This window comes from Carcharodon carcharias, chromosome 17 (assembly GCF_017639515.1).
Source record: "Carcharodon carcharias isolate sCarCar2 chromosome 17, sCarCar2.pri, whole genome shotgun sequence".
Lineage (NCBI taxonomy): Eukaryota > Metazoa > Chordata > Chondrichthyes > Lamniformes > Lamnidae > Carcharodon > Carcharodon carcharias.
This window is the reverse complement of record NC_054483.1, coordinates 51,592,612-51,606,218: the sequence shown is the minus strand read 5'-3', so window position 1 is coordinate 51,606,218 and position 13,607 is coordinate 51,592,612. Positions and strand designations below refer to the sequence as shown.

Here is a 13,607-nt window from a genome sequence, read left to right as displayed (position 1 = left end):
GACCATAGTAGCATATTTCTCTGACTTTAGCATCTCAATAGTGCCCAAAAAGAGATGGAAAGAGAAAAAAAAATGGGAAATTCAACCCTGGGCTTTGGGAAGATACTTAGCTGCAATAGCACCACAGCCGAGATTGGTTCCTTCTTCACCTTTCATTGACAGAAGGGACCACAATCAGGAAAGGGACTTTTGGAGCTCCCCACCACAGAGGCACAAAAACTAATTTTAGGCATTCCCACCACTACACCAGAGATCTGCTAACCCACAGGAGGCTAAAACCTTCCCTGATCTACATTGCCCAGGTGCTCATTGTATTAGCCAGGGGAGCCATGAAACAAGTCACAGACATAACATTTTCAATCTTTTACAAAATTTACAATATAATACACAATTAGTACATTTTCTCTATAAATATAAAGCTTATTGCACCAACCTCTTTGTTTGAACTTTCCTGAAAAGACCCTCCAAACATTGCTGCCATCCACTCACAGCTAGAAATCAACAAAGACTTGTGGCCATTAATACTCCCATCTTCTAATTTAAGCATCACATCTGCCATTGAAAGGTAAAAAAAAATTGTTGCTGACATCGTAACTGCAAAAACCTAATTATAAAATAGTACTGTAACCACATACTAATTGCTTTCTTCTAAGCAGTTGTGAAAGGGGATAATTGAATTCTGCATCTGTTACATGCTATAAATACTTCAGATTGTTAGTCCTCAGACAACATGGCACCAAGATTCAAATTATTTAAACAAATTACCCTCTAAATATTCCATCCATTATCATGATGGTTACCTGATAGTATGCTTAATATGCAAGAAATAACAGTTTACATATACACAAGTGTTCTCTGATAACTGAACTGTTTAGTTTCTGAAAAGTCAACTCTGGTGGTATGGTATCATCTTGTTTGTTCAGTTTCTTCTAATGCTTTGTTGGATCCAAATAAAGTCGCAAACTGCTCACCACCTCTTATCAAAAGGAAGAGGATGTACCCATGAGGCAAATGAGGCAAACCAATTGCTTTAAACCTCTGAAGGCATTTACACTATAGCCGTAGTATTGATGCCAAGCAGTTTTCCCTGCAATGAAGCTACAGATAAGATCCAGGGAAGAAATTCTTTTGTGTAACTTCCATTGATTCACTGGGGCAGCAGCGCCATGGACTGCTACCTGTGTGGCCTACATGGCATTCTTCAATAATATCAATGAAGAACAGGGCATGCAGGTAGTGGCTCATGTCGCTGCCTGCCCCAGGGAGTCAACACTAGTCTGCTCAGCCATTCAATAAGATCATGGCTGCTCTGATTATGGCCTTACCTCCACTTTGCTGCCTGCCCCTCATAACCCTTGACTCTCTTGTTATCAAGGAGAAACAGTACAAGAAGTACAAGAATAAACAATAACATCTTATATTTTTAGAGTGCCTTTAATATAATAAGACATTATGGAACAAAACTTGACTCTGAATCATACAGGGTCATATTAGGCCAGGTGACCAAAAGCTTGGTCAAGGAAGTAGGTTTTAAAGAGCATCTTAAAAGAGGAAAGAAAGGTAGAGAAATAGAGAGGGAATTCCAGTGCTTCGGGCCTAGACAGGAGACCAGAATGAAAAATAAAATCATAAAATCACATAAAAGCTTCACATATTCTGTTACTGGCGAAGAGTGAAACAATGATGTTGGCACTAGAACTCTAATCTTTTCAATGTTAGTCATGGCTTCTTATTTTTACACACTGCAAAGAGCCCACGGTTACTCAAATTTAAGAATTAAGATACTTAAACGCAAATGCAGCAGGCTAAATTTCAAATCACATTAGATTTTTCCAAACTAATTTTCTTCCAAACTAAACTGTGTGGTTTCTTGCTACCTGTTTGACTGTGAGTAACAAGGGTTAGTTATTATGGATAGTTAATGTAGTTACATTCAAAATTGCTCTTTGCAATTAAAAATATCAATTTGAATGAGCTAACTTTAAATTAGCAGGAATAGATTATGAATTAAAAACGAATTGTTACAAGAGAGTATGCAGTGAAATTAGAGTTGGAAAAACTTACCAGAAAATGTTCCCTTTGCTAAGCATTCCTTTATTCGGTTTGCTTTCCTGACGTGAAATGCTTTTGTGATCTCCTGATTCATAAAGGCTTCTTTATTTTGAATATTTTCAACCATCATACGCAAATCAAAAACTTCCAAAATCTCTGCTATTTGTGCAATTCTCATCAGGTCTTTCTCATTTTCATCTAGCTCTCCTGTGTAGAGGAATCGTAATACTGCTTCAAAAGGCCCTGGCTGGATTGAATGGTCCATCCTAACCACTGTCATAAAGCCCATCCTCTTTGTTACAGGGTTCTCAAGGTCTTCTTCATGAATATGATTAAAGGCCTTGCTCCATGAAGTCAGAGATCTTCCTGCCCTTGTTCCCTTCACTTCTGCAGATTCATCCTCATGCACGTTCATTTTCAAAATGCCATCACTCTTGGATGTTCTCAGACTGCACTGTGCTGAACTGACACTAATCTCACTGCTGTCGTCATCTGTGTTGAGGCTCAAAGTTCTCATTAAATGCTCCTGGCCTAGTTTCACTGATTTTGCATTTTTCTCACAGTGTGTCTGAGATTCAGCAGTTATATCCAGCAAAAACAGGTCATAAAATTTTGATGATGAGGTAGCCAGGTATACCTTGTGAGCATAGATTTTAACCTGGTTCTGGAGTACAAACATAACATCAGTACACAGTGGATTGTCGAGCAGATGGCTAGGTTTAAAAGCACTCACAGGATTATCTGGAACTTTCATTACTGGAGGCGGTGGTTTAGGTGGCAGGAATGGTGCCTGGAGTAAAGGCTTCTGCACCTTCTTTAAATGAGATTTCCAGAACTGAAGGTGTCGTCTAGAAATCAGTGCACCTCTGACAGCATTATCAAACACATCCTTGATGCCAAACTGATCAAATACGCTTGTTTCATAATAGGGAATCCCAAGTTCTTTGGCTACCTCTCGACCCTTTTCGGGAGGTAAAATATCGTTGGGTCTTATTGGTCTAGGGAATAAACACAACAAAAATAAATTATTTCAAGTAAAGTACATTTGCTAACATAACAGAGTCCATTTCAATATAATTCAAATGCTTCAGATGTTTCCGATATGATAAGGGGTTATGTAAATTGCAACAAAAACAAAAATAGCTGGAAAAACACAGCAGATCTGACAGCATCTGTGGAGAGGAATACAGTTAATGTTTTGAGTCTGTATGACTCTTCATCAGATGTAAATTGCAAGATTTGTTGTTCTTTACAACGACCCAAACTTGCTGATAATAGTGGATACCTACTTCATCAATGGAAGCTAAATGCATCTCAAATCTATTGGAAATCAGCTTCACACGTGGCAGAGTTACTAGGTATCCGATTAGTTAATAATCTTCTAAAAAAGAAAATATGGCTTTATTCAGAAGTCATTCTGCATTGGTGATCACTGGAAGACTGACTGTGCCATAATGGTGTGTAATGGTCTAGCACTGACAACAAACCTCACAGATTGGATGTAAACAGGGAATACCTATTCAATCAGAACTGTGCCTGAATCAGCTAAAATCTGTTCTCCAATGTGAAGAATAATAGTCCTGATGCTATGCCCACATTGTTATGTCACCCCTAAGAAATTATTTCATCTGATCTTGTCCTGTGCTGGGTACACTATTAGGCCAGCAGGAGACTGACACAAGAGTCAAGAATTAATTTTGTGCTTGTAGGGGAGCAAAACGGAAAAAGGAATCAGATTTTTAAAGAAGAAAATCTGTTTCTACCAGGAATGAAATTGGGCAGAGAATTAGATTTTGGCTGAAAGTAAGTACGTCCATGTTAAATTGGATAACAAGTTATTTCTTTCAATCAGAGACTTTACCAATTTAGCTAATTCGATTCAATCTCATTGAGAATCAGCGCAATTGAGTATCATGTAACTCAGAACATATGTAAAAATGATATTGCCTATAAAACATAATTACCATAATAATTACAACACAGAAACAGGGCATTCAGCCCTAATAGTAGTGTTGGTGTTTATCCTCCACATATCAGTTTCACAACCCTGTGCAACAAAAAGGTTTCTCCTCCCTGGATAGGATGGGAAAGTACAGTATTTATGTTCTCTGAAATACAACACCACACATAGTGCATTGTACATTTTTCACAGTGGTAAAACAGCAAGTCTGCTTTCTATTGTTGAATGATACAATGTTATAATGTTAAAATGCGGTACTATTCGTTAATAGAAAGAGAATATTTTGCAAACTAGATCTGTGGAAATATACGCTTATGATAAATGATGTGTATTTATTGAGTAAATATATGATCTAAAACACATGCCACGTTAATATTTACGTGAAGGGAGAATCGCATGATTAAAAAAATGCACACGGAACAAACAATTCTACAATCTCTTCTGAAAACATTTCAGATTGTATTGCAACACTGGAGGCTAAAGCATAATCCATAAGTAAAATAGGAAGGAAAAACCATCATACACAAAGAAAAAGAGACAAAAGACAGAGACTTGTTCCAAGTAGAGAAAGATGATACAATAGTGATAGCATATTTGGATTAGAAACTAAAAATCAATTGACGCTGTATTCACTGCAAAACCAAAAATCTTAAAACATACTGTTATGACCGAGCATTTGGTAAAGCTGAGTTATTTAAAAATCCCAGAGGGAAACTTTAAACAACTGTCATAACCTATAATTTTAAGTGATACGTTTGAGATGCAATTCTAAGTTCAGGAATCAGACCAGCAGTTCTTGAGAGGTTTTATATTAAACTAAATGAAACATTTTATTTCGTAACAACCCATTAAACAAATATACGTGGCTACAAATTACTACTATCATAACTTTTAACAAATTCCCAAACTAATCTCCATTAAGGCAACAGCAATCCATAGACTTAACTAGACACCAGGCAAAGCATTTTCACCATACAAATTCAAAATGAGGTTCTTTTCACTTTGGTTCCTGTGGAGACAGTTGGAGGCTTACAGCTGCTTTGATATCACATTGCCTCTGCTCCCACACACACAAGACTGCAGTCTGATATATTTAGCACAGCTCATTGAATGTAAACTCTCACTGTATCACTAGCCTCTTTGAACTCCACCTCTCTAACAATAAAACCCCTTTCAAAGTACCAATTTTATTAGTAATATAAATATATTGTTTGGTCTCTGCTAGCTAGGTGCCAGATTTCACCCCACTTCTGGAATGCTCTAACCAAAAATTGCAAATGCACCCTACCTCTCTTATATCTCAAAACTAGTACACATCAAAGCCCCCAGGCTAGCTGGCTTTAATCTAATTAAGACACACCCACAGACTAAACCTCTATTTTAAAAGAAAAATATTTTCCAATAATATTATATACATCAATAGCTTCATGGCACATACATACAAGTGCACAAATACATTTTCAAGTTTTAGGTTAAAAACATATTACTCTTGTTGTGAATATCACAGCCTCCCAACCCCGTGTTAAATAAAAAATCCTTCTCCTTGATTGGAATGAAAATGCATTTATGTTCCCTGAAATACAACACTACATCTGTAATATAATGTATTGTACATGGTTATAGTGGTAAAACAGTAAATCTGATCTCCATTGTTGAATGATCTACTAATCAAAAGTTGGAAAATATGCCTTTAAGTATAAAGTAGCTTTTATCACAATAACTGACAATTACACAGATAAACAATAATTCAGTTTGTTAGACTGCCACAAATGTATATTTTATGTATTTATTTGCAGATATAACACAATAAAGCTGAAAGAGAATTCATCAATGGAAATACCCTCAGTACAGAATCAGGCACGTTAGCACCTGACTCATGAGTGTCTAAATTGTGACATCCTAGTACAGTAAAGAGGACAAGGAGTCCCACCAGAGTAGGCCTCACATCAGCCACTGTGATAAACTAGTAGTATAAAAATATACAATTTTCCAAGCAACTTCTCAGGAGGGATGCAGATATCAAAGAATCACGCTTCTGAACAAGCAAACAGTTGATTTTTAGGTTATTCTATTAGGAAATTCCTCCTAATCATTCTCCACAGTAATTGTAAAAGCTCACTCAACCATGTTGAGGCTTATGTTCAACGCACACTGAAAATGCTAGTACATGCTCATGCTTCTGCATCCCTACAAAATCCACATTATTGTTTTTGGCCTTGGTTGAGTAGCCTGCAGCAATCCCTTTAAGGGACACTGTTTTGGCCCTATTCCATTGAGTGCAAGTTGGCGAGCTTGTACTGTGTGGGAGCCATGTGTTTGTCAAAATGCATCAAAATGGGTGTCCTAAGTACATTAAAGGACCTCGATTTAAGCATATGAGGCTCGTACCTATTTTGTCTGGAGCTCTGGATGCCTATTTCAAGGCTCCCTCCAAATTGTCGTGGAAGCAAAAATTGTGTGATGTTAAAGAGAAGTTTTAATGTTGCAATTTTCATCTCGATACAGTCCTGTTCTATCAGAAACAGGGCTTTACAGACTATGCAATTCAATATATATATATGAATGATTCAAATGGATAGAAAAATTTAAATGAAAAATTGGCTTTGGTTAGTTGTAACTTTAAGGGAATTGTTTTGACTTTGCGACCCAAGAGTCACAAACACATGTAACAACCTAGACAAAATCTAGGTTTATGAAGGCCAGTTGTTTACTTAAGAGCAGGCAGGTTGTAAGGCAGCCAGGATTTAGTGATATGGTTTATAAATCGATAATTGGCTTAGTAATCTCTGGAAGGATGTACGTGTATTTTATTCTGAGAGTCTAAATAATACAAAGAATAACTTTTATGGTCAGCTGGCAAAGGCAATCAAGTCACCAGAAGGTTAAGTGACTGCTCAGTCCCATTCTATTAATAGAAATGGTTAAACATCTACACTGCCTGACTATTGAAGGATTCAAATTGATCTTCAAATAAGCTTGATTCATCGTCAAAGAAAAAGCAGATGTACGTTAACCCCCCCACTGCACTCTCTGTTTCAGGACCAGCAGATTTTTTACTTATGGCAATGGTGAAAAGTGTGCAACTTCAAGGGCACCCAATTTATTATACTTTGACTTTACCTAAGAGGGCAGTGGGGTTGTCAGTCTAACATTTTATCCAAAAGACAGCAGCTCTGACAATACAGCACTCACTCAGTACTGCACTCAAGGTCATATGTTCCATTCTCTGGAGTGGGATTTAAACCCAACAACCTCTGCCTTATAGGCAACGGCAGTACCAGTGAGCCACAGCTAACACTACTGAAGGTCATGTTTCTCTACTGACAACTTTGCCCACAATTCCCATGGTGATATTGCCTTTCATCCCTTCCATCATCCTATGTACTCAACCCTGTCCTGTTCAGATCCATGCAGTTAAATTGCCTCCTCCATTCTTCCGGCTCCCTCCTTCATGGCCTAAAGCGACAACCTTCTGAAAAAGACACAAGAGGCCTGGCACTGAACCAAATCTGATGCTACAGTAAGGGTTGTCCCAAGGTAATTCATAGATGGTTGAAGGAAATGTGAAAAATGGACGTCAAACTAGGAAGACAGACATCAAGAGCCCTGGTGAAAAGGTTGATGAATAGGGTTTGAGAAGATCTTTTAAACATGGAGGGGTGAAGAGGTTTAAGGAAGGAATTCCAGGAAGCAGGTCAAACATAGCTGAAGGCTTTGCTGCCAATGGTGGGGGAAAGGAGGGGGAATGAACAAAGGACTGGACTCAGAGAAATGGAGAGATTAGGAAGGGTAAGGGATGGAGGAACCTGGAGTGCATATTGTGCAACAAGACTGCAAAAGAATTTATAGACAAATATCTTAACTTAATTTCTCATCCACATGTGACCACTTGCCAACATCATCCAAAAACCCCTCTCAATCACTCCACTGCCTCTTATTTGACATACTGCTTATCCAACCATCCTGTATTGGATGAGCAGAATTTTTTCCTAATATTAGAATGGCAGAAGTTTTTTACTTCGGTCCCCACGACAAACTCTATTCCCTAACCCCGGATTCTATCCCTGATCATTGTCTAAAGCTAAACAAGGCAGTTCACAACACTGCCGTCCCTATTTGACCCTGAGCTGAGCCTCTGACCCCATATCCACTCCATCACCAAGGCTGCCTACTTCCAGCTCCATAACATTGGCCTCAGCCTGTGCTCTCTCTGCTCTCAGCCAGCCTCTGCTGCTGAAACCCTTGTCCATGTATTTGTTACCTCTAGTTCAAATATTCCAATGCTCTCCTAGCTGGCCTCCTACCTTAAACCATCTATAAACCTGAGCTCATCCAAAATTCTGCTGCCTGCATCCTAACTTGCACCAACTTTTACCCATCACCACTGACTTATACTGGCTCCCCAAACAGCAACGCCTCGATTTTAAAATTTTCATTCATATTTTCAAATCCATCCATGGCCTGCCCCCACCCTAGCTCTGTAATCTCCTCCAGCCACACAATCCTCAGATCTTTGTGCTTTTCCAATTCTGTTCACTTGTGCAATGCAAACTTTTAATTGCTCCACCACAGCCACGCTGCCTGGGCCCTAAGCCCCTCTGTTGCTGCTCTTGACTTTTAAGGGGCTTCTTAAAACTTAACTCTTTGATGGCTTTCAACGACCTATCCTAATATCGCCTTATATGGCTTAGTGTCAAATTTTGTTTGATAACAGTCCTGTGAAGTGCCTTGGGACATTTTACTATGTTAAAGGCACCGTATAAATGCAAGTTATTGCAGAATAAGAAACTAGTGAAGAATAATATGCAGGGATGAGACACAATGTGTCTACTTTCACTAACATTTTATGTTATGTTTTAAATGCGGTAGTTACAAAAAACTTTTTAAAAATTCATTCACGGGATGTGGGCTTCACTGGTGGGCCAGCATTTATTGCCCATCTCTAGTTGCCATTGAGAAGGTGGTAGTGAGTTGCCTTCTTGAACCGCTGCGCCCCATGTGGTGTAGGTACACCTACAGTGCTGTTAGGAAGGGAGTTCCAGGGTTTTGACCCAGCGACAGCGAAGGAACGGCGATATATTTCCAAGTCAGGATGGTGAATGGCTTGGAGGGGAACTTGCAGGTGGTGGTGTTCCCATCTACTTGCTGCCCTTGTCCTTCTAGATGGTAATGGTCGTGGGTTTGGCAGGTGCTGTCAAAGGAGCCTTGGTGAATTCCTGCAGTGCATCTTGTAGTGGTACATGCTGCTGCCATTGTGCGTTGGTGGTAGAGGGAGCGAATGTTTGTGGATGTGGTGCCGATCAAGCGGGCTGCTTTGTCCTGGACGGTGCCGAGCTTCTAGAGTGTTGTGGGAGCTGCATTCATCCAGGCAAGTGGGGGGTATTCCATCACACTCCTGACTTGCTCTTTATAGATGGTGGACAGGCTTTGGGGTGTCAGGAGGTGAGTTACTCGTCATAGTATTTCTAGCCTCTGTTGTAGCCACAGTATTTATATGGCTAATCCAGTTCAGTTTCTGGCCAGTGATAACCCCCATTTGTTTATTGTGGGGGATTCAGTGATGGTAGTGCCATTACACATCACCATCTTGAAAGCTGACCTCAGTTACCCACAAGGTGAAGAGACACATCAGCTACAATGCTATCATATGATGACCCTCACTGAAAAAAAAACCTTGAATGCAAAGATTTTCCATTTGCGTGAAATCTAATCCAAAAGCCCTGTGTTTTTCAGTTCATACCAATACTGGAGGTCATGTCCAAACAACCTACTGATGTGTAGAGACAAAGAACTAGATGGCCATCTAGAACTTCTCCAGATTCCTTGTTCTGTCCAGCTGTCAAGAAACTGTTAGGGTTGTTCAGCGTCAATGAATTGTCAAAGTTGTCTAGGCAGTGTCAAAGAAGTCTCAAAGCTGACAAGGAACTTTCCAAGGGTATTAGTGAGTTGGCATGGAGGAGGCAAGGGCAAAGGGTGGCAGGCATGGATTGGTACTAAGTTGGCATGGGGGTATGGGTGCAATGAGTGGTGGGTATAAGGGCATGGGTTAGCATAGGAGGTGCAAGGAGCCATGGGGGGGAGGGGGGGGGGTTGATGGGAGCATGAATTGGCACAGATTGGCATGGATGGGACATAGGGAGTGTCTGGGCATTAAGGGGTGAGGGCTGGAGGGCTGGAGGGTTTTTCTTTATTATTTTTATTTATTTAAACACAGTGCCAAAGCACAGAGGGTGGTCCTTGTGCCCGGCCAGCCCCACACCCGGCAGCCTCCACGCTCGTTCTGGGGTCGCCTGCCCTGACACCTATTCCAACCCGCACCTCTCAACCGAAAATTCAACCTGCAGGTGGCCATTTCTAAAGGTGGGGTTTGCCGAGCTGGGAAATCTCCCAACTCTGTGAACCCGACCCAGGGCCACTGTTCTGTTCCTAGGCTGGATCATTCTTAACATTTGAAAACTGCAAAGCATCACTCCTCTGTTAACAGATTTGCAATGCACTTTTTGAAGACAATTTTGTATAGAACTATGTTAACTGCTATAGCAAAATTTGATTTTATAGATGTGCGCTACTGGCAGGAAGCCTCACCTGCCTGCTGGCCTGTTCAGGAAATCATGGGCCTGTTGCCTATTCATTGATGATACTGGCACCGTACCAGTAGCAGCACATTTGTCAAATAGTCTACTGGTGCAAAACCCAATATTTGACGACCTATGGTCTCTCACCTTGGGGCTTCTGTGCATTGGTAGTCAGAGAAAATTACCAACCTTTGCGCATTGAGATATAAGGATAATGTGGGAGAATTTATGATTCATTTCCAACCCACACCTCCCAACCGAAAATCCAACCTGCAGGTGGCCATTTCTAAAGGTGGGGTTCGCCGGAGGAAATGTTCTTCCATGTAAAAGTTGAAAAGATGTGCTAGAGGATAATTTTCTAAAATACTGGTTTTAAGGAATTTTCCTGTTTGGAATATTGTACAATTGAGGTCAAAATTGTGCATGCTGTGTTTGTCTTGTGTCCATTAGCAGTGAGGAAGAGATCATTGTTCGCAGTTATTGCAATTTTTTTGGGGCTGGAAGGGACATAGAGGAATATCACAGTGAAAAATGTTAATGGAAGAGGTTCTGAACTGTTTGGAAGCTCAACTGTGGCTCAAAGACAAGGTGATTATGTTGCTAGCTCCAGCAGAGTACCAGTGCTCCTTGTTATGTGTGGTGTTGCCAGGGCTGCTTGCTGAGTTTAGCATTTGCAGAATGCAGTTGCCAGTGATAATTTTCGGAGCTGCAGATGGTCAGTACTGTGTAGGATCTAGGGGTTTTAATCCATGGATCAGATGATAAGTTTTCTGGACTCACAAAGATTGTCATGTTTAGAGTAAATGCAGTTTGCCCATTTTTTAGTATATGAATGAATGTCAACAAGAGTTCATGTGCAACCAAATTTTACTAATGCAGTATACAAAACAGTCAAGCAACCTTTCAACTCTCACACATGAACATGTATGTCCAATTGGAGCTCCACAGACTTTGCTGCTGTCACAGAAAAAAGTCTTCTAATTTTGCATGTAAATCTTGCAAGTTAAAACATCCAAACATACTGTGAACAGAAGCAACCTACCTATTTTATAACTAATTAAATGTGGCACATTAGCTGGACATTTGGTTCTCTTTGCTCTTTCAAATTTCAGGGTACATATATAGTGTCTCCATTTACAGAAAAGGTTGGACCTAGCAGGTAGGATCAACAGTGGAGAAGGAAGTGAAAGCTGGGAAATACTATCATCAAATAGCTATGAGGTGGCTGCTCTCCAAATTTTAGAGTTGCTAGTCAGGGGTCTCCCAAGTGCAAAACTAGTACCTTGTTTTATTCATTATTCTTATCTTCCTACTTGCTCATTCATTCACTAACGTGAAAGCATACCTGTAATGCAGCAACATCAACACACAATGGAGAATGCTTTTCATCTTCCTATCCCCAGTTCACAATGAACATCAGAATATTTAAAAAAACTTAATACGCACTAGCCACCTGATTCAGAACAGGCAGAAAGTCTTCTTAAAATATATAAAATTGGGCTCCCGCATTGTTTCTAATAACCCAGTTTTAGTGCACAACCAGATAGAACAGTTGAACAAGTCGTCTTTACAGAGACAGCTGGTGGCCACTCTGAAATAGCCTGGAAAAAATAATATAAATGCTCCCCCTGCCCACCAAAATCTTCCCACCCACTGCTAGGTGCTCAGGGGGCCCCCCAGGATTGCCGCCTCCTGCCTCAAAGGCTTACTTCCCGCTCAGATCTGAAGAGGAGTAGCCTGATTAGCGAGCTGCCCAAAGTGGTATTAATAAAATGCTGTTTAAGATGTTTTGCTTTTGCTTGAAATGACCCAGGGGCATAGAAGTTCACCCTAGCAGCTGACACCAGAGCCATACTTGTCATGGGATTTATTTGTAGATTGTGATTAAGTTGATGATGACATAATCTATACAGATTTGAAGTGACAATGGTGAACGCAGATCTTAGCTAACAAGTCCAGGAGGCTGGACCTTAGTCTGTTTACATGGGAGGCTGGGCAAAGTTGGTGTGGGCAGTCCATCTCAGGTGTTAATAAACCTCCCCTCTTATTCCTCCTCATATCCTCCTTCAAAATATCAAAAGGGATAGCCATCTTAGAGCTGCCAACAAGCAACAGGTGAAAAATATGACCCTACCCCACAAAAAAATGACAAAAAGTAGGCTTAAATGCAAACCCATGCAACTAAAGTAAACAAAAAATTATATAAAGTACTTAATGCAATAAAACTAATTTGCAAAGTTACTAATAGCACTCATTTACCAATACTCATATTAAAAATGCTTGCCCAGCCCATTTAAAGTAGGTGCTCAATGTCTTCAGTATATTCCAGGACAAAAAGAAAAATGGCACCCTGAACATTAGATTTGAAACAGGCCTCAGAGGTCTGCTCCTCCAATTCTTTCTCCAGCTCATCTGATGCTACTGGGAATCAGGGTAGGGTTTACAGACTATAGAACTCTGGAAAGGAGGTACTGAATCAGTACCGTCCAGTCTACACTTGAAACTTAATCAGTCTTTTTTTTCAGATGTTCTCAAATCTGCTGTATCTTGAAAGCTTATCTTGAAAGGAATCTTGGAGTGACTGTAAACCTTAACAGGGTATCTTCCAATTTCACACTCCCAACTGAGAACAGGAGTATATGTTGGAAATTTGGGCACACACTGAAAATTGTACTTAGGACATGGCCTAATTTCCAAAATGTAAGCCAAATTTCCCACTAACACTACAACACCATAAAATTGCCCCGAACTGGTCCAAACACTGCAAAAACAGGAATTATTGAAACTAACAGAAGGTCAGGTTAAAGCATTAGATCGATAGAATACAAGTTTGAGGTCACCATGCTGAAAACATACACTGCTGTAGTCCTGCATTCAGTTTTGACCACCAAGGCACAAGAGAATCATTTAAGTTCTTGAGCAGATAGACATTAGCCACAAGACTGAGCCCTAACTTAGTTAGAAGAATGGCCTAGAAAAGTTTGGACTTTCCAGAATTGAGAGGAGTCAGAGGAGAGGGA

General features: G+C 40.1%; 1 protein-coding gene across 1 annotated transcript in view; it reads right to left on the bottom strand.

Annotated features, from left to right (window-relative positions):
• Positions 1-13,607, bottom strand: part of rhobtb1 (Rho related BTB domain containing 1) — a 238,931-nt gene that overhangs the window by 15,537 nt on the left and 209,787 nt on the right. The window contains exons 5-6 of the mRNA XM_041210442.1: positions 2,065-3,050; positions 434-552 (exon numbers count right to left, since the gene is read on the bottom strand). Of these exons, the coding sequence (XP_041066376.1) occupies positions 434-552; positions 2,065-3,050 (1,105 nt within the window). The remainder of the gene's footprint in view (positions 1-433; positions 553-2,064; positions 3,051-13,607) is intronic.